The sequence below is a fragment of the Brassica napus genome, unplaced genomic scaffold, assembly GCF_020379485.1.
Source record: "Brassica napus cultivar Da-Ae unplaced genomic scaffold, Da-Ae ScsIHWf_1388;HRSCAF=1968, whole genome shotgun sequence".
NCBI lineage: Eukaryota > Viridiplantae > Streptophyta > Magnoliopsida > Brassicales > Brassicaceae > Brassica > Brassica napus.
In genome coordinates this window covers 1-20,299 of record NW_026014805.1, presented here as the reverse complement: position 1 = coordinate 20,299, position 20,299 = coordinate 1, and the positions used below count along the sequence as shown (strand labels likewise).

Sequence of the window (20,299 nt, the reverse complement as noted above, 5' to 3'; positions counted from 1 at the left end):
ATCTATCATAAATGATATATATTATAAATCGAATAAATCCAATTAACACATGCTTGTACAATCATTACATTGATTTCATAAGTCTAATATTATTTTTTATTTTTTTTTATATTAAACAAATACCATGGATCAAGCTATAGTACTTGTTAAGATTGTATTGGATACATATTAAATTTATCATTTTTGAGTTTTGCATGTCTACAGACACAAGATGATTGTATAGCATGTTGGAAGATTGTACCCATTTGTACTTGGTTTAAAAGATATAGATTATTTCCATAACATGTTATTTTCTATATGAGCATCTAGTAGTATATATAAAGTTTATATTATACAAGTTTACTCAATAACAGATTACTATGCAAACAATAAAATAATTCATATACCAAGTACATCTATGGTTCGCCATGCATGTAATCTGTCATTTTTAATTTTATATAATTATTTAACTCGTTAAAAGCTAATGTTTCCATGCATGGATATTAAATGAATATATTATTATATTCTAAAATATTATTAAATTCTAAAGGTTTATTTTGAAAATGTGTTAGAATACCTCCAATGGAGAGATGTAGATGGAGTTCTTGTTATTAAAAATAAAAAGAAAATATTAAAAGGAAAGAAAGAAAACAAGTAAAAGTTTTTATAGTTGAGAGATTTTGAGAACTCCAAAAAAACTGTACTGTCCATATGTCTATCACCTTTGTATTGGTTGGATTTTTGAAAACAAAACTGAAATTTACATAAGTAATTAGGTCGTTAACTAAAAAGTCATATTTTGATGTTTCTAGAAACCTTTACCAATGGGTTCTTTCTTACCAATGGTTACCCTTATAGTGTCCACCTTGCATTTTTATATATCGACAATCTATCTATATATATATATAAATAAATCTTTATATATAAAGTTAAGTTTGCTCTCTCCTTAGGGTCTCCACGTCAGTTGCCAGGTAGATAAGTCACTTCCTCACATATCGACACGTGGCACCTGTATACGAAACATATCGTTTCATTAAGACGAGAATCGGGTTTTCGTACTCCTTCTCCGCCATTATTTCCATCGTGAAGAATCTCCTCTTAGGGTTTTCACAACATCGATTGCTCTTCTCTTAATCAACCCAAACACCACAGTTACAGATCCATCACTTAAACGCCTCTTTAATCCATTAACTATGATCGGGTCTTCAATACGAATCTCTCTTCTCTAGAACGGTCTATTTGTTAGTATAAATAAGTATGCTTTTCTCCTCCAGAATTTCATCGACATCGTCGACACGTTCTGGACGCAATCAGAGCGGTTCGGCACCGAGATCTTCACGGAGACAGTCACCAAGGTCGATTTCTCCTCGAGGCCGTTCAAGCTCTTCATGGATTTGAGAACTGTGCTCGCCGATGCCGTCATCATCTCCACCAGAGCTGTCGTGAAACGGTTGAGCTTCGTCGGATCTGGCGAAGGCGCTGGTGGGTTCTGGAACCGAGGGATCTCAGCCTGTGCTGTATGCGACGGCGCCGCTCTGATCTTTAAGAACAAGCCTCTGGTAGTTATCGGCGGCGGAGACTCTGCGATGGAGAAGGTTTATATAATCCACAGGTGCGATACGTTTAGAGCGTCGAAGATCATGCAGCAGAGGGCGTTGTCGAAACCTAAGATTGAATTGATTTGGAACTCTGTGGTGGAGGCATATGGAGATGAGAATGGGAAAGGTGTGCTTGGTGGTTTGAAGGTGAAGAACGTTATTGTTAGTGGTGATGTTTCGGATTTGAAAATATCTGGGTTGTTCTTTGCGATTGGTCATGAACCGGCAACGAAGTTCTTGGATGGGCAGCTTGAGCTTGATGAGGATGGGTATGTGGTGACCAAGCCTGGTACCACTAAGACGAGCGTTCTTCTCTACGAGGCTGTGGATTTCTAACTATATAAAAGGTTAGCTTTCATCCTCAGAAGTCCTAACACTAGAAATTTATGCTTACTTTGAATGGGCTAACTTATCTATCTCTTCAAGTTCTTATTAGGTTTTCTAATAGAGTTTAGATCATTTATTGATTTCTTGCTATTTTCCTTCAGTCAACTTATTTGTTCTAATTTCCATTCTTGGGCTCTTTGAGTTACTGTTAGTTTCTTATAATAGATCGTTTATGATTTGCAGGACGCTCCAGCTCCTATGCCAAAAGATACAAATTTGGATGTAATTAGAGTCTTAGCTGGTAAGCAATCCAACACTCAATGTATTTTTATGTCTATAGACTCTTCTTATATGATGTTTCAGATGTCTTAAAAATAAATGTTTTCTTTTCTGTGCAGATGTAATAAACCACCTGATTCTCATATATTGCAAAGCCTCAGAGGTAATAAAGAGACATCAACTCCTTATTGCGTTTCATGTTCTATTTTTAGAAGTTATTAAAGAAAATTTTTTGGTGGTCTTTTATATGATTAGTTATTTGCAAGACATGGTTTGATGGTTATGGTGACCTCAGTATGACTGCAGCATAGAACAAGCCGTTGGTGGGGTGTTTTACAAAAGTTCAGAACTCATCAGTCTGTATAACAACTTGCTTAGCTGTAGGTTCTTTTCTTGAAAGCATACTCCTCTGTTCATAATCATTAAAGTATATTAACATTTGAAACTTTCTCTTTAAGGTGGGATTGTTATAAAGATGGTTGTTGAAGGTGAGTAACCATATGTTGGATGGGAGAAGAAGCGAATAAGCAAGTCAGAGTTGGATGGGTTTCCTTTAATTTACATTTTATTGATGGAGATGGCATGAACAACAGAAGAAACTCACAAAAAGTCATCAGGCTGTCATTCAATTGGCTGCAAAAGGAAAAGTAAGAGAATACTTTTGTACTAAGTTTAGCCATACCTAATATCTCTAGACTGATTTGTCTTATATTTATCTGATGACGTTACTGTCCTACAGGTTCAAGTACATGAGAGGATGAACAATACAATTAATCCAACAATTGGCAGAAGAACTTTCAATCAATAGACTGAAACCCGAAAGGAAGAGAAGCAACACCTTCTTTTTCTTCATGTGCCTTTGCAGCATGATGATTTAGTGTAGCTTTGTCAGCAGATGCCGTTCTTAAGCCAAAAGAAGATATAAATGCTGGGAGTATTTGTATTTTTTAAACTAACGTTGATTAACACTTTCACCTGAGAGGTACTGTAATAGAAAGTTATTTTTCATTGATAGCCGTGTGATCGTGTACTATTACCGCAAGCCATGGAATTGGTTTAACCAAACCGGGTTTAACATCAGTTAAACCTTTCTTAAAACGAGTGTACAGTTTGAGAATATTATAATGTAAGATACAAATCCAAATTATTGAAACTAACCAGCAATAGCATATAGGAATACATATTCTGACAAACTATAGAAATTATATTCAGATAAATGAATTAAAACAAAAAAATGCTATGAACAAAATGAGATGTCCCAAAACTAACGTTGGAAAATTAATTAGATCGTGGAACAACTTTCGTGGAGAAACTGAATATATTAAAATATTTTCCTAATAGTATCAAATGAAAACACAATCAGACAATGCGTAGCATATAGTTCTTACGTTTTATCAGTTTCATGCCGACTAAGGAATATATTTTTTAAAAAGTGAATCTCAGAGAATCTTTTTTTATTTGTGTGAAAATTATGAATAAAAATACAACTAATAATTCACATATAATCAGTATAAATATCTTTCAGAAATTGGCTTGGAAATAAATATAACAAAATCTAACAAATAAAACCATAAATATTTGATAATAATACATAAAATAACCAAAATACTAAAAGACATATTATAAAAAAACATAATATCAATAATAAATATGAAAAATTACAAGAGAAAAATTAGAAAATTTATTTAAGATATTATTTTACACATTATATCAAGGGTTTGTAGTAATTAAACCTTTCAACTAAAGATGAATCGTAAAAAATACGTTCAACTAAATTTTTTGTGAAATAAACCTTTTAATTTCATTAACATATGTTATCCTCCATCTATAAAACTGTAATGGAGAGTGACATATGTTAACGGTTTATATGTTGAGAGTTTATAATGTTGAAAACTTAGATGAAGTTTTTTTTACAATTCAAAAATAGTTAAGGAGTTTTATCACTAAAAGTTTTAAAATCTTTATTATCATTTATACATTGTTTTAGATTGATATAAGCCTTTAAACTAATATATAAATTTTAATACATTACTTTATAATCGATTTATAAAGCTTCATAAATATTATATTTTTACGTATGATTAATATGGTTTCGCAATGATTTAACATTATTCGTGATACTACTGAAACATAAAGTAATACAATAAATCAAGAATAATATATCAAATATAATATTTTTTTGATAAAAACAAAATATAACTTATTTGTTCAGAAATCAATGAGAATAAAAATAATCATGCATTATTTATGGGGAATAGAGGGAAAGTAAGAGCCGGAGGACAAAAATCATGAAAATAGGAAAAGTGTGTCCTACTCTAAATACAAAGATTGAGTTCATGAATGAATTATCCTCGACACCACTTAAAACTTAATATAACTTAGAAATGTTAAATTATTTGATATTTGACAATGAAGATATAAATACATAAATTTTCTTATATCACCATTGCCAGATATCAAATAATTTAATATTTTGAAGTTATATTAAATTGTAAATAGTGTTGAAATTTATTAATTTAAGATGTATTATAAATTTTATATTAAATTAATGTATTTAAATTTATAAATTAATTTTAAAGGCTTATAAATCAATCTACGAAAATGTATAAATGATAATAAACATTTTAAAACATTTATTAAATTTTAGTTATAAAACCCCTCAACTATTTTTGAATCGTATAAAAATCCGTAAACTAAGTTTTCAACATTATAAACTCTCAACTTATAAACCGTTAACGTATGTTATCCTATGTCACAGTTTTTTAGACGAAGGATAACATATGTTAACGAAATTAAAGTTGATGGTTTATTTCACATGATTTTTAGTTGAGGATTTTTTTTATGATTCATCTTTAGTTGAAGGTTTAATTACTAAAAATCCTTTTTATAAAACATAAGCTAACGGGAAAAGTGAATCTCACAGCACTTTTCTCCTTTTTGTTCACTAAACTCAATATAAGGAAAATAATTAATAATTAATACAATTTTTATTAAAATATTAGGGAAAATAAAAAAACTTCGTAAAAGAGTAATCACAATAAACTCAAATAATAGGTAAATTCCCTATACATACCATACTACACTACTTACACCACCGAAATAAAAAATAAATTGAAACATTTAAATATTTGGGTGTACACGAATATCAATTTGATTCTTTTAATGGCTCAACCCCTAGCATCGATGACTAGATACAAACCCAAAACTTGCCTTTCAGACGATAACCTGCCTGTCCACTACGTCAAAAGCATGCAAGAGTGTTTCCAAAACATCAACATAAACTTCAGGTTCCAAAATCTGCGAGCAACAATGGTTGGTTCATACAACAATGAAATTTACGTACGACATAAAATATTATGCAAAGGAGAGCCCAATATCAGTAAAGCATGCTTTGGTATGCTTGGATGAAAACTAATAAAAACGTAAGTTGACCAATGCTGGAGACGCATCAAAGAATCGTTTCACATTGTTGAAGTAACCAAACTACCATGCTATTCAAAACTTTTAGGAATACAAAATCAATGATTATATACCGCCACAACAACATTAAAAAGCATATGCGACACTTACTATATGATATATACATATAAAAATTGTTTACCTAATTAAAGGAGTAGATGTAAAGTATTATCGCCATATATGTGTCGAAAATAAAAAAAATGAATTCAAAGTAAAAAAAAGTCTAGCATAATCCCATAATCGAAAGAAAATTAAATTAAATAGTTGTATAGTGTTTTCTAAAAAAGGGTTGTATAGTGCAAAAAAACACCACACTATACAACAATCATACGAGGAACAAATAAGATCTAACATGATAATAGATAACTTAACATAAGACAACAAACTAAAATAGTTATTCCACAAAAATAAAAACCTCCATTCAGACAATCATAACTATCGTATGCGAAATTTAGTCAACAATGACTTTGATGCTCAATCTTCTAATAATAAGCAAAAAAAATTATGGATAAGATAAATAACAAAGAATATATATATATATATATATATATATAAACCAAATTCTTAAAGTTGAAAATAATTATAAAAAATATCATTTAACAAATATAAAACACACTCAGTGAAAATATACAGTAATATAGTTATATACATCACACGTCAAGTATATCCCGCGCGTAGCGCGGACCGACCCTAGTAAAATATATATAAAGTACTGTTTCTTCACTCTAGGATGCGCCACCTCAGCATCCACGTCACTAAGTCGTTTAACCTGAATGTGACACCTGTCCACTTTTGCTTATACGTTGCGTTTCATTTAAAAATTGAATAGGTATGGGTTACATCTTTTACATGGGCTTTAGGCTAAAACCCATCCCAATAGTGAGCGTGTCACATCTCTACACAGCAATTCTGATTCTAGGGATTGAATTGAAGAAGTCGGCGCGATGAATATGTTGGTAGAGATTTTTCTCACGTCGTTCAATCTTCTTTCTCATTGACAGATACATCGCCTTAAAACCCTTCATAACTCCATCCACCATAATTTATCATTTAATACGAAGTTGTATACCTGCGACTATAAAAAAGTTAGACATCCTCCTCTCAAAATCAGCTTTCTTAACTTGCAAAGTAAATTTAATCTCTGAGAAATGGCTAAAGTCAAAAGTGCTTCTTACCTTATTCGTCTCGGCCACCTCGACTCCTCGCCATGGCACCCCGCGACTTCTCCTGCGACTTCTCAGCCTATATCTGATAATCAACTTACGTTACACCTATTTTCAGTTTGGTCCTTTCTCTTTTGTTTCTTCTTGAATTCAGTCTCACCTAACTAAAGGAACACTCCACGTGTATATGCAATTAAACATATAAATTTTTTTTTTCCGGTCAACATACGTTTGATTGATTATAAAGTAGAAGAGGACAATCCCAGAGAGTAGATAACAGCCCAAGCATTCAAAGCCCACCCCAAAATCTAACAATACACGTGAAAAAGATAAAACATCAACCCTTACTCTTAAAATTCAGTCAAATGTATAGTATGCAGAATCCATCACTTTATAGCGCAAATAAGTCAAATGAATAACAAAACAAGATCTTTACTAAAAAAGAATAACAAAACAAGATACATTAACCATTATTCGTAATGCCAATTCATAATCACTCCAACAATATTAAAAAAAGGAACATTATATTGACCATCTCATATTAAATTGACTTACAAGTCAAAATTTAGAACACAAACACACAATGCTTAAAAAGACAGTCACTAACGTATTAGGCGACTGGCTAAAATTTTAAAATCAATAAACTTTATTTAAGTCCGATTATAAACATATGAATTATATCTAAAGGTAAAAAAAAGACACACTATAAAGCCACAAATTTTTAGTAAAATATAAACCGTTGATTGATTATCTACTACGATCATCCGATTTTATGATTTCGAATGGTGATCGACCGCACCGCACCGTACCACCGTAAATAGTAATAAAAATCTCTACATATACCTATGTATCTATATATTTTTGTTACTATTAAAATCACAACTGCGTTGTCTGTAGTTTTCCCGCATGTTACCCTTTGCAGTCTATAACACAAACACAATGAAAATATATCATCCCGCTCGTAGGATTTTTAAGGTCAAAACGAGTGAGATATGAACTAAATTATCCAAAATGAATTATATGAATGCATTTTCCCTAAATTATTTAAAATTATACCAACTACCTGATAAATCCAAAAAAAAACTCAAATCACCTTCTTTTTTTTTCCTGGAAAAAACCAATTTATCCATAAAATTTACTCAAATTAACCAAAATAATCTGAACGCCCGTAACCGAAAGGGATCCGGTTTTGTTTTTGATATTAGCTGGTTCCTCAATTTGTTGTCCAAACTGAACCAAAAACCATAATAACTGAACGAGAACTGAATCAAATTATAAATAACCGAACATATCTTATATCTTTAGAATTAAAAAAATAAAATAAAACCAAATAAACCAGATCCAACCAAAAATCGAAATGCCTTCTTATCTTAAAGGCCATTTTGACAAAAAAAAAATCAGTGCACATTTGCTTGTAATACATATCTGATTGACAAATAAAGTTGTAAATTTCATATTAGCTTGACCTGAAAGTTTATATTAACACCATCCTAAAATTTCAATAATAAAACAATTGTCATCAACTTTGTGTATTTTACAAAAAACGAGTTCAATAGAAAAGAATGATATTTTAAAAAATAAAAATAAAAATAGCATTCAATACATAATTTAAATAAAATTGTTTAATCTACAACAAATGTTAAATAAAAATATAATAGAACAAATTATGTTAAAACATGAAAAGAAGATATTTGATGAAATACGAATTATAAGCTTTCGTTCAACACATCCAACACTAAAAGTTATAGAATATGGTTACTTCTTCTGGCTTTAGTTGATGAAAACAAAAACGAATTTAAAAGAACATTTATATGTAGTTGGGTTCATATTGATTTCCAAATCATTAATAGTTACATTACATTTTAGTTCCTTATTGTTTAGTTATGTTTTGCTTCACTCTAACTTCTTCGAATAAATTATTTGATTTGAAGAGGGATGTAACTAAAGTTAAAATAGCATTTAGCAAAAAAAAAATTTTAAGTTAAAATGGCATGAGAAAAATTTTAAAAATTAATTAACATTTTATTCCAGATATAATTAAGATCTGAAACAAAAGGCAGTCAGATACTGGGTAAAAGCAGCAAAACTGTCTATAGGGTGTTTGTTAGAGACTAAAGTGAAGGAGGAGAAGTTTAATAAGGTGTTTGATGCGACTTTCCCTGGATGGAGCTATGTTCACAACTACTCCAGTCACAGACTAGGTCGTATTTGGGTATGCTGGTCAGATGATGTTGAGGTGTGTCCTGTATCTACTAGCATGCAAATGATTACTGTATGGGTGAGGTATAAAGACTCAGGAGACACTTTTCTCTGTTCTTTTGTATATGCATCCAATTATGCTAACGAAAGAAAAGAGTTGTGGCGGGAAATGGAGACGATTGGAAGATCTGTGGCAAACAATCCCTGGATTATTCAAGGAGATTTTAATGTGGCTCTCTCGACACAGGAGCACTCGCGGTGCACTGATGCTCGAATGGACATGAGTGCAATCAAGGACTTTCAGGATGCGGTGCAGCAGTGTGATATGGTGGACCTTGCACAAGTTGGCCCTTCTTTCACTTGGACTAATTGCCAAGATGAAAACCCCATCAGCAAGAAGTTGGATCGAGTGATGATAAATAGTTATTGGATAGCTCATTTCCCTCAAAGCTATGCCACTTTTGAATCTGGTGGAGTGTCAGACCATCTCCGAATGCATATCCAGCTCAGGGATGTTCCACAAGGAAATATGAAGCCTTTTAAATTTTTTAATCATCTCACCGGTCATCCTAGATTTTTGGAGGTTGTCGCTCGGGTCTGGAATCAATCAGAACCTCTATATCACTCTCGGTCTGCACTCAGGAAGCTCCAGGAGAAGTTGAAGGCTCTGAAGTTCGAGATGCGTAGTCTTAACAGAGATATGTATGGGGATTTACCTGGTAGAGTCAAGCAGGCTTACGAGGAGCTCTGTGCTAGGCAAACAGAAGCTATGCAAAATCCTCAAACCTCAACCTTTGAAGCTGCAGCTGATGCTTGGGAACATTGGCATCATATCTCTGGGATTGAGGAACAGTTCTACTATCAGAAATCAAGGGTGCAGTGGCTGGGTTTGGGGGATCGTAATTCCCGATTCTTCCACAAGGTCACACAAAGTCGAAATCTCAGAAACAAAATCAGGAGAATTGTTACGGGAGATGGTAGTATCCTTACTTCTCAAACAGATATCAAGAGAGAGGCAGCAGCTCACTTCGAGACCTTTCTGAATGGATCCTCCCAGTCAGTTCCAAGTGTCTCTCAAGAGGAATTGAGTAGTTTGGTTGACTATCGATGTTCTGCGGGAGAAATGGCGACACTCCAAGCTCCAGTGCAGGCAGAGGAAATAAAAGATGTATTATTCTCTATGCCCACAAACAAAGCCCCGGGGCCTGATGGGTATCCTATGGAATTCTACAAAGCAGCCTGGTCGGTGATAGGGAAAGATTTTGTTACTGCGGTTCAGTCCTTCTTCCTTTTCGGGCTCATGCCTCGTAGTGTCAATGCAACTCTCTTGGCTCTGGTTCCGAAGACTACTGATGCGGAGAAAATGTCAGATTACCGGCCAATAGCGTGTTGCAATGTCATTTATAAAGTGGTATCGAAGATTATAGCGAGGAGATTAAAGGCTACGCTTCCAGAAGCTATAGAGCTAAACCAATGTGCTTTTGTTGAGGGTAGGCTTCTGCTGGAAAATGTTCTGCTCGCAACTGAATTAGTCAAAGATTACCATAAGGACTCGGTAACATCTCGGGCTGCTATCAAGCTGGATATCTCAAAGGCGTTTGACACTGTCAGCTGGGAATTTATTGAAGCAACCCTGCGTGCAATGAACTACCCGGATCTGTTTATTTCATGGATAATGAGATGCATTGACACTGCAACTTACTCAGTCTCGGTGAATGGGGAACTAGAAGGCTTCTTCTCCAGTAGCAGAGGCATACGGCAAGGATGTTTGCTGTCCCCGTATCTCTATGTTATAGTCAGCAATGTACTATCAAAGCTTCTAAACAGGGCGGTGACTGAAGGTCTAATTGGCTATCATCCACACTGTAAGGAGGTGAATCTATCTCATCTAAGCTTCGCTGATGATATAGTGGTCTTCACAAACGGGTCCCCAGAATCGCTTCAAACCACACTGGCTGTTTTTGATAAATTTGCTGAAATGTCGGGTCTGAGGATTAACATCACTAAGTCGACTGTTTTTGCTGCGGGTAGGGGGAAGGAAACACTTGAAACCGCTGCTGCTGTCTCTGGATTATCCATCTCGGCGCTGCCAATCAAATATCTTGGACTGCCCTTAACCACGAAGATTATGTCGAAGCAAGACTATGAGCCTCTAATCACCAAAATAAGAGCTAGATTTCTCTCCTGGACAAGTAAGGCACTCTCGTATGCGGGAAGATTGCAACTAATCAAGTCGGTTATTGCAAGTATCACCAACTTCTGGTGTGCAGCGTTTTGTCTCCCACAAGCCTGCATTGATGATATTGAGAGTATGTGCTCAGCATTCTTATGGAGCGGCTCCCCAAATAACACTTCTATGGTAAAGGTTGCTTGGGCTGATGTCTGCTGTCCATTCGAAGAAGGTGGCTTGGGTCTGAGACGGGTTCAGGAAGTGAGTACAGTCTGCATCCTAAAGCTTATCTGGCGACTCTCTGCCCACTCTAGCTCGCTGTGGGGATCTTGGGTGAAACAATATCTCCTTCGTGGAGAGACTTTATGGGATATGAGGGACACTGGACTAGGGTCATGGGTTTGGCGTAAGATTCTGAAGTATAGGAACCTAGCAAAGCAGTTCATTCGTATGGACATAGGGAATGGTCAGTCAGTGAGGTTTTGGTCGGATCTCTGGCACCCTGCAGGAAGACTGATAGAGATTACTGGGGAGATTGGAACGCAAAAGCTTGGCATAGGGAGAAACGCAAGAATTTGTGATGTGTATAGAGATGGAGATTGGAGGTTTCGGGCCTGTCGGGATCAACAATTACAGCAACTGGTACATGCGATTCACCAGTTTCCCATCGAACTAAATGCTGAGGCTGCTGATGGGGCTTTGTGGAAAAATGGACCTGATGATTATGGGGATAGGTTCATCGCCTCGAGTACTTGGCACCAGATCAGACAGCGTAAGGAAAATCTGCAATGGAGTAAGCTTGTGTGGTTCTCGCAAGGAGTTCCCCGCTACGCTTTCATTACCTGGCTAGCTTTCCGTGACAGACTGGCTACAGGCCATCGAACTAGTAAATGGGGCCAACCACAATGTTGCTTGTTTTGTGGTGAACCGGATGAGACCAGGGAGCATTTGTTTTTCGCATGTCCCTATACCTACACGTTGTGGCTGAAAGTTGTGGGTAATTTGTTTGGAGATGAGCCAGACCTGGACTGGGATATCACAGTTTCGATCTTGCTCACACGGAGGTATGATCGCATCACTTTCATCTTGCTGCGACTGGTTCTGCAGGTCACTATATACTCAGTTTGGAGGGAGAGGAATGATCGACGGCATAACAGCACTGCAAAGTCTGTGGACCAGTTGGGTCGCATCATCGACAAAACAATGAGAAGCTGCATAATGTCAACGAAGTACTACTTGAAACCGAAACTGCAGGGGCTGATGCAACGTTGGTTTACGGCTCATATGCCTTAACCTGTTTTCAGTATATTCTTTCAGTTAGTATATTTTTTTTTTAAAAATGCAGTCTTAAAAATACCCTTGTATATATATTCTTTTTGCGATGATCAATAAATTAAAAATTTCATCAAAAAAAAAAAAAAAAGATCTGAAACAAATATATTCTAAACTATCATTTCCTGTTACATTAGAAAATATTAGTTATTATTTATGATACTATTAAACTATTTATATAGTATTCTAAAACTGACATTGAATTGTTTTACCAAATTTTATTATAATTTAACTTATTTAGCTTGGAGGTAGACTAATTTATATTATCATGAAAATTAATTAGTGTAGATGTTTTTTTTTAAAATTGAAACTTCTTGAAATGAATATAGTATTATCTATTTAAAATTAATATTTTATTTTACTATGTCAAAGTGAATTAATAAAAATAAGAAGATATATATATATATATATATATATATATATATTATCTCAGTATTCTGAACTGTTTTTGCTAATTTTGTATTCTCTGAAAATAGAGAATAATGAAGGATACTTTTTTTTTTTAATTTCAAACCAAAAATGTTTATTAAAAATAACAATATGATTTCAGAATTCTATTCTTATTGTTTTTTATAACATAGTTTTCAATCTAAAATTATTTTTTAAATATCTCATAAATTTATATAAATTTATATAAAACAGTTTTGATTAACTTGCCGACCCTAGTATTTCATATTTGATGGTTTCCTAAATTTCTATGTTATTTTCTCGTTTGCAAATTAACTTTCTAACATCTCTAATCACTAGAGGTAAATGAAACATATTAACATAACTCTTTTTTTTTTTTACATTGAGAAAAAATGAAAAGGACTTTTAAGAGTCACCATACAACTCTCCGGCCGACGAGCCTTAGAGAGAAAAAAAAAACACAAAACATAAAGAGCACAAGACTCCAAAACAACTAACAAGATTCACCACAGAAGAACAAAACACTTTGCTTCTCCTGCGAAAACACACCTAAAAACAACTTTCTGAACACCGGAGAAACTCACCGGAAAAAAAAAAGACAGAGAAAGAAAAGATAAAACTGTCTTAAATAATCATCACTTTGATTTCTTGAGAAGAACAGTGGTTCTAAAAACGGCGTCATCACGGATAAAACTCCACCACAGATAAGACAGAGGGATCCCTGCAGCTCGCCAAAGAGCATGAGCATCAACATAGCCTTTGTAAGGAGGGAAGTCAAGCATTCTCAGACACGTTGTGAGTATGCACGAGACAAAGAAAGCTCTTAGCTTGCACTTAGATGGATGCGACGTTAAAACACTCCATAAACCCCACACTACTAGCTCTAATCCTCCTATACCGTATATAACTTTCCTGTGCAGCCCTGTCAAGTTATAGAGAGTGAGAACGTGATACGCATTAGAGAGTCCTAAAGAAGATCATATACCTTCATCAAGGTTGTAGAAATTGAGGTAGATGATATGAGTTGCTACAAGTGCAAGAACAGGTGCAGTAACCATGACTTTGGCAGATTGATCATGTATACTGAAAGACCGTATTACAGCTAGAACTAGCGTATACCCGGCTAGTACTGTAGCTGAAGAGTAATCTAGCCTCTGTGTCAAGTCGACATCTCTATATACAAAAATTCCAAAAAAAAAAAAAAAGTCAGACTGACTTGACGAGTTTTAACAATCTAGGTGCAAGCCCGGTCCAGAGCATAGGTAAAAGAACTGGTTGCTTATCACATCACATTTTATGAATAGTTTTAGTTGTATATAGGGCATTATGAAAAAAATTGTTAAATAAATGTACAAAAAGAAATAATTGAGCTTATGACATTTATAATTTTTTTTTTTAAATGTCACTGTCTTAGGTGTATAGATTGGAACATGGAGATAGAAGAGTGTTACCTGCTGTGACAAACACCACTCCAGAAGAGTGCATTCATTACAATGATTGCATAGATATGCAATAATCCGTTATACTCGTAGTAAGTTTTCCGGTTTGGCTGGAGAGGCAAGTGATAATAAACGAGGATGAAGTAAGAGACCCATCCATGGAACTGTATTGCAAGGTCAAGAGCAGCGAAAGCAGCGGAGACAGGTTCCTGAAGGTGCATACGAGGAACATTACTTCAAAACAAGTGCTGAGTTTGTTTCTCTTGAAGCTGAGAGTAAGCAAAGAGGAAGTTACCTGAATGCCATAGACATGTTTGAGTGGCCATTTACCGAAGTACTTGGTAGGTTTCTCACCGTCTCTTTTCCTCTCTTCTTCTCTAGTCATCATGCATTCGTATTGACAATCACTTTGGCAATCCCACTGCTTCCATCGCAGGTAAAGTGGCTCTTGCATGTACCATGGACCGTCATTGGCCTTTCCATCAGCTGAAAAAAATTTACATTGATGGAAGCAAGTATCCCCCACGCATCCAGTTTTTTGACATTGATCAACACATGACCTGGAAACCAATTATCATATTAACACTGCTTTGTTAATAATAAACATTAGTTGAATCAATGACAAGGTTATGAGCAAAGAGAGTAATCTTAGACAATACCATACTGCTAAGTTATTTTCTAGGACACATGCAAATACGTTATTACAACAAAGCCTCTCTCTTAGGCAACATCAACTGGTCTATCCATCAAACCTTGGTAACAAGTTCTACTTTTATTTTTAATTTCTTTCATTCTTCCCATTAGAGAGAAAGAAAAGCTTCCACTAAACAAAAAAAGGAAACACTGAACTCGTCAATAGCATCTTTTCCAACAAAAACAATGACCCTACAGTTATAAATCAAGGATTGTACAAACACACACAAAGATTTCATCCTCTAACGTGTTACAACTCTCACCACAGAACTTGTGATCGAAAAGTCAACCACATAGTTATAATTTTTTTCCCCACCATCTTTTTTAATCACTTCTTCCTTACTTTTTTCTACCAAACCCCCTTTGCAAATCATCCATACCTACCTACCAAAACAAAATCTGTTTTTTTTTTCTGTTTACTTCCTAAAAAGAAATCAAATTGCACTAAACAGAAAGAGGATTATAAATCCTTGTATGAACTCGAAATCAGTAAATGAGTCTAACGGTCGACTCTCAAACTAATTAAGAAAACCCTCAGCGTCTGCATTTTTAGTTTAGACAGGAACTCCAAACTAAATTAGATATGAAAGCAGACCACAATCATAAACTAAAAAAACGAATCTAAGAGTACAAAGCAAAGGTTCTTGAGGATCGGAGACTTACTTGTAAAGAGGATCAGCATCTCCTTCACTCGCTTCCAGTGTCCAAACAAGGCAAGAGACTACAACAATAAGTACAACAACCCATAACAGATTTCGCGCCATCTTATTATCAAAAGAGGAAGAAGAAGAAGGAGAAAGAAAGAAGAAGAAGAAGAAGAAGAGCTTCTCCTTTGTATTTTTTTTTATTAGAGGGGAAGAAGACTTATAAGTCGGTGGGACGATGATCGGGGAGAGTGAATTGGTTTAGGTGTGGCAGCAGCTTCTTCTTCTTGTCCATCAAATCGCGGAGACAGGTGGATGCATCGAGCGAAACAGAGAGATGAGAGAAGAAAGAAGATCTCGCTACAGCAATGGAAAAAAAGAGAGAGAGAGAGAGAGAGAGAGAGATCCCGTGAGCGTAAAGGAGTAGAAGCGCGTGGCGAAAGAGAGAGACGCGTGGAACACTGTAATAAATATCACACAAGTCTTATGATGTAATAACTATAAGTCTATAACTAATTTGTCAGAGTTGCAATCTTACCATCTCCAAGTTAAAGTAGATTGTCTGTCGACAAATTATTCATAAATAGCAAAAGCTAGCCTAGTTTATAAAGTAAGTATAGATCAATTATTAAAGAAAAAACATTTTTAACTGATTATAAAAAAGAGTAAATCTTCATCGTACTTAAAAATATTCTCTGAACATTTATTCAATGTTAGGATCATCTAAGTAACTCTCTGTCCAAAAACTTTTCATGCCAAAGTTTACTTTTTCTCCTCTATTAGTTTACAAAATAGCTGACTGAAGTGGTGAAGTGCATATAACTTTCTATCTAATAATTTGTTAGGATCAATATATTTTCTATGCCAATGTTAGGATCATATATTTTCTAATAATTTGTGTAACTTATTCTCAATCATTAACAAATATAACTTTCCACAAACATAATTTTGGTGGATGATAGTGGAAGAACTAATCAAACTCTAATATGTTATGAATCTTCCATTTCTATCTAAAAGATAATAACAAATAAATAATATGTTATGGGCGAATACGTGACAGCACGATGGTTCAGAGCCGCACCTTCAAGTACTGCGCGTGTGAAAGAGAGTCGGTCCGGGAAATATTTGGAGTAAAATATTTCATTTCGTTGATGATTAGCTGTTTTTCGTAATTATTAATAAATAATTAATTTGTACTAAGAGTACTACACATTAGTCCTGCCCAAATAGATAATTAATATAAAGTCAAACAAATCAGTGGTTTTTAGATTTTAAGTTGCGATCTTAAGCATCTAGTGATACGACACACACAAAATCATTATTGTCTTATTATTGTCCTAGAAGAACAGAAATCTTTTCTGAAACGTAGTAAATTAAAGATTAATTATGTTGCACTTTGTAGAGCATCTCCAAAAGAAACTATATAACTTTAAATATGAAGTTTTTGCTCTCCAAAATTTCAAATTCAAAATTTTATATTTTTGTTTGCATTTTGGTTCTTACAATTATACATCACATTTATATTCTCTAATATTTCTTTGTTTATCGTTTTAATCTTTCAAATTTTTATATCTCATAAATATTTCAATTTTTTATAAATTTAAGTTTCACATATAAAATTAAATAAAACTAATGAAGATTTAAAATATTTTGACTAGATTTATAAAACAACAATATGTAAAAGAAACTTAACAAAATATTTTTTAAAAAAATTACATGAAGACATAACTATTAAACAAATTTAAATATTACAAAACACTAATAGTCAGGTAAACGTCATCCGGAACCTCCAAAATCTCCAAAATATTGTTCAAACAAATTTGTGTAACCGAAGATGGTTGATGTTTTTATGTATTTTCGTATGATTCTTTCTGGTTCAGATCAAATGTATTCACAAGTATTAATGTCATTGGTAGAAGTTAAGTTTTGCAGCAATATTTTATTTTTCTCTTTTACTTTTTCAGATATAATATATTTACAAGTATTGATATCACCCGATTTCAACAATTTTTAGTTTGTAATCTACAAATTAAAAATAAAGAGAGTCTTTTTTAATTCGAAATGCACTAGATGATCATATATGCATAAGGGAAATAATTTTATGGAATATTATGGTATTTTGCTTAAATTTTAATATTAATTATGTTATCTTTTTAAAAAAATTATATTTTAATATAACATTTTACTAATTAATATTGTTGTAATATTTTTATATTTGTGTTAGTAATTTTTTTTATGAATTTAAATTAATTATTATAAATATAAAAACCATAGTATAAAATAAAAATATGTTTGAAGTTTAATTTGAAGTTTTGATTTTAGAGAATAATACATTTAAACTTCAAATATAGAATTTTAGAAACTTCAAAATAGAGTGTCTCTTTGAAGATGTTCTAATTAGTTCGTACTAACGATGATGATTTTATTCCAGTTTCTAAACTCGAATCTTTTTCTGAACGAATTTATGAGTTTTTTCTCTCTTAAATCCAAATGGTCCCCAGCAATTTAAACCTTAATGAAACTGAGAAGGAGAGTACATAATATTAATTTAATCTAATGGTATGAAATCTGTTAAATAAAAAAAGGTATGAAATCTGAAGTTTTTTTTGAGGATTATTTTCCATCTTTTTACTAAAAAAATACATGGGTCCCAAACTCACATATGCTCAGATTTTTATCTGTGAATGTATATCTTTTTAGAGAATAGAATAGTCTTTCTCGTGACACTTCATCTGCGGTATTCAATCAAATTGCACTAGAAATATAATCAATAAAATGTCGGTCAAATCAATCACTAAAATATACAGCATTTGGTTGATCACATTTCACAAACAAACAAGCGTGAGTGTGTGACATATGTATTAATCTCACATTCGAGCTGTAATTTGTTTATATGTTCATTCAAATCTTCCAGAGTCATCTATAAGACTTATAAACAATTTTTACTTGAATATATCCCTCAATTAAAATAGTAAATGTGTAATATGATTATCATCAACTCAAGAACCGGCGACTGAAATAACAGCTTGTAGATCGGCGAGACACTCCGACGGGAGAGAGAGGAACGTGTTCATAAACAAATCGTCCACAGTCTCAACTCTCGCAACACCGACGAGCCTACACTTTCCTTCTCCGTCCATCCTCTCTCCTCTCCTCTCTTCTTCTCTCCTATAGACTCCTCCGTCGTCAACACCGTTTTCACCACCAACGGCGGAGCTCTGTATATCCCACCTCCCGCCGTAAAACAGAACTTAGCAGTGAACTCCAGCTCCACCTTCAAATTATGCAAATGCAACTGTAGAATTAGAAAATATGATTATTTTTGAGTTGATATGTTGTGATTTCATAAATTACATAGAGTTGTATATATACGTGACTTAAAACTTTTTATAAAATATTACTAATCTAAATTTTATGATATATATATCTAAAATTATTTAATCCATATCAAAATAAAATTTATAAAATATTCTTCCGTATTAATATTATTCAGTTGCTACGTTGTGATTTCATAAATTACATAGAATTTGTATATATACGAGACTACTTAAAACCAATTTCAATTATAAATAAACTTATCTAAAATATATATTTAAATTATTTAATCCATATCACAATAAAATTTATATAATGAGAGCATTGAAAGTTATACCTTGCCGGAATCTTGGTCGATGGTTCCTTGGAACATCTCCGGAGCTATGTCGATTTTCAGAAACGGCGGCGGTAATGGTAAGCCAAGAAACTTCGTGGTTTGGTTTGTAAGAGAAGGAATGTAAAGAGTGCCCACATCGAAACTAACGGACAGTTCAGAGTTTGAAGTTCTGTTTTTATCACCACCGTCCGCGTCGATGCACCGGGCAGTTCCGGAGCCGGAACCTCCTTGAGGAGAATATTCGAAATCAGGGTATCTTGAGATGCTAAGCTTACCTGTTCCAATAGTCTTGAAACTGACAGTGTAGAGGTTACTTGGGAGCTGTGTTGTGTTGGGTTTAGAGCTTAGGGAGTTTGAAACTAGTTTGATTTGGTTTGGTGATTTGTGGTTAGAACTGTATCTTCTTGGGGATTTGTAGATTGTTGTTAATGAGTTTATTCTTGTGAAGCCATTGTCCTCTCACTATTTGGTTTAACAATGTGTTGGGATGATGAATCAATTGATTAAGGAAAGACAAAGTTGAAGAAAGAAAGCATCAATCTTATCGTCAGAAAGAAAAATATGTGGCTAGTTTCTGATGTTCATCCTTCACCTTGCAATTGTGTATTCTTTTTAATTCGTATAATGGGCTAAAAGGAATATTACATGCATGCCCCACAAAACAGTTTTTGGGTTAACTTAATTGCATTCATTTGGGCTCAATCTATCTGTGAAAGTGTGGATGGATAACCGGGAATTTTGTTCTGGTTCAAGTGAACTTTGTTCAGTTGCCTTGTACAAACTGATTACTGCCACATTGTGATCGTTTTTTCTGTTACCAGTTAACGAGAGTGAAGCTTGTTAGTTATGAGAGCATTCTGGTTTAAATTAATCTTATAAGAAAAATTAATTTCCCATGGCAATATGGTTGAGTTGTTACTTGGAGTTGGAAACTGGCTGTATGTAAATTTAGAAAAT

The 20,299-nt window shown here is 33.7% G+C and overlaps 2 protein-coding genes and 1 pseudogene across 2 annotated transcripts; 1 reads left to right on the top strand and 2 right to left on the bottom strand.

The window, feature by feature from the left end:
* The first annotated feature begins 803 nt into the window (after positions 1-803).
* Positions 804-3,193, top strand: LOC125575674 (thioredoxin reductase 2-like). The gene is made up of 7 exons (XM_048771980.1): positions 804-824; positions 1,209-1,924; positions 2,148-2,205; positions 2,303-2,346; positions 2,439-2,563; positions 2,642-2,830; positions 2,923-3,193. Exons 1-2 carry the CDS (start codon positions 804-806, stop codon positions 1,911-1,913), a joined length of 726 nt encoding a protein of 241 aa, XP_048627937.1. The 3' UTR covers positions 1,914-1,924; positions 2,148-2,205; positions 2,303-2,346; positions 2,439-2,563; positions 2,642-2,830; positions 2,923-3,193.
* Positions 3,194-13,250: 10,057 nt separating this feature from the next.
* Positions 13,251-16,080, bottom strand: LOC125597218 (post-GPI attachment to proteins factor 3-like). Its single transcript, XM_048771984.1, has 5 exons — positions 15,710-16,080; positions 14,649-14,913; positions 14,366-14,562; positions 13,900-14,087; positions 13,251-13,836 (listed from the first exon to the last, which is right to left on the bottom strand). The coding sequence occupies exons 1-5, from the start codon at positions 15,808-15,810 to the stop codon at positions 13,550-13,552; spliced, it is 1,038 nt and encodes a 345-aa protein (XP_048627941.1). The 5' UTR covers positions 15,811-16,080; the 3' UTR covers positions 13,251-13,549.
* A 2,374-nt stretch (positions 16,081-18,454) lies between these two features.
* Positions 18,455-19,798, bottom strand: LOC125597224 (annotated as a pseudogene).
* Positions 19,799-20,299: the final 501 nt, after the last annotated feature.

Bases quoted from the DNA above. Each gene is read 5' to 3' on its own strand.
- LOC125597218 (XM_048771984.1), bottom strand. From the start codon at position 15,810: ATGGCGCGAAATCTGTTATGGGTTGTTGTACTTATTGTTGTAGTCTCT. The intron at 14,563-14,648 runs GTAACTTCCTCT...ATGCACCTTCAG, and splicing joins AACATGTCTATGGCATTCAG to GAACCTGTCTCCGCTGCTTT. The intron at 13,837-13,899 runs GTATATGATCTT...ATAACTTGACAG, and splicing joins TTTCTACAACCTTGATGAAG to GGCTGCACAGGAAAGTTATA.
- LOC125575674 (XM_048771980.1), top strand. From the start codon at position 804: ATGGGTTCTTTCTTACCAATG. The intron at 825-1,208 runs GTTACCCTTATA...TCTCTTCTCTAG, and splicing joins TGGGTTCTTTCTTACCAATG to AACGGTCTATTTGTTAGTAT.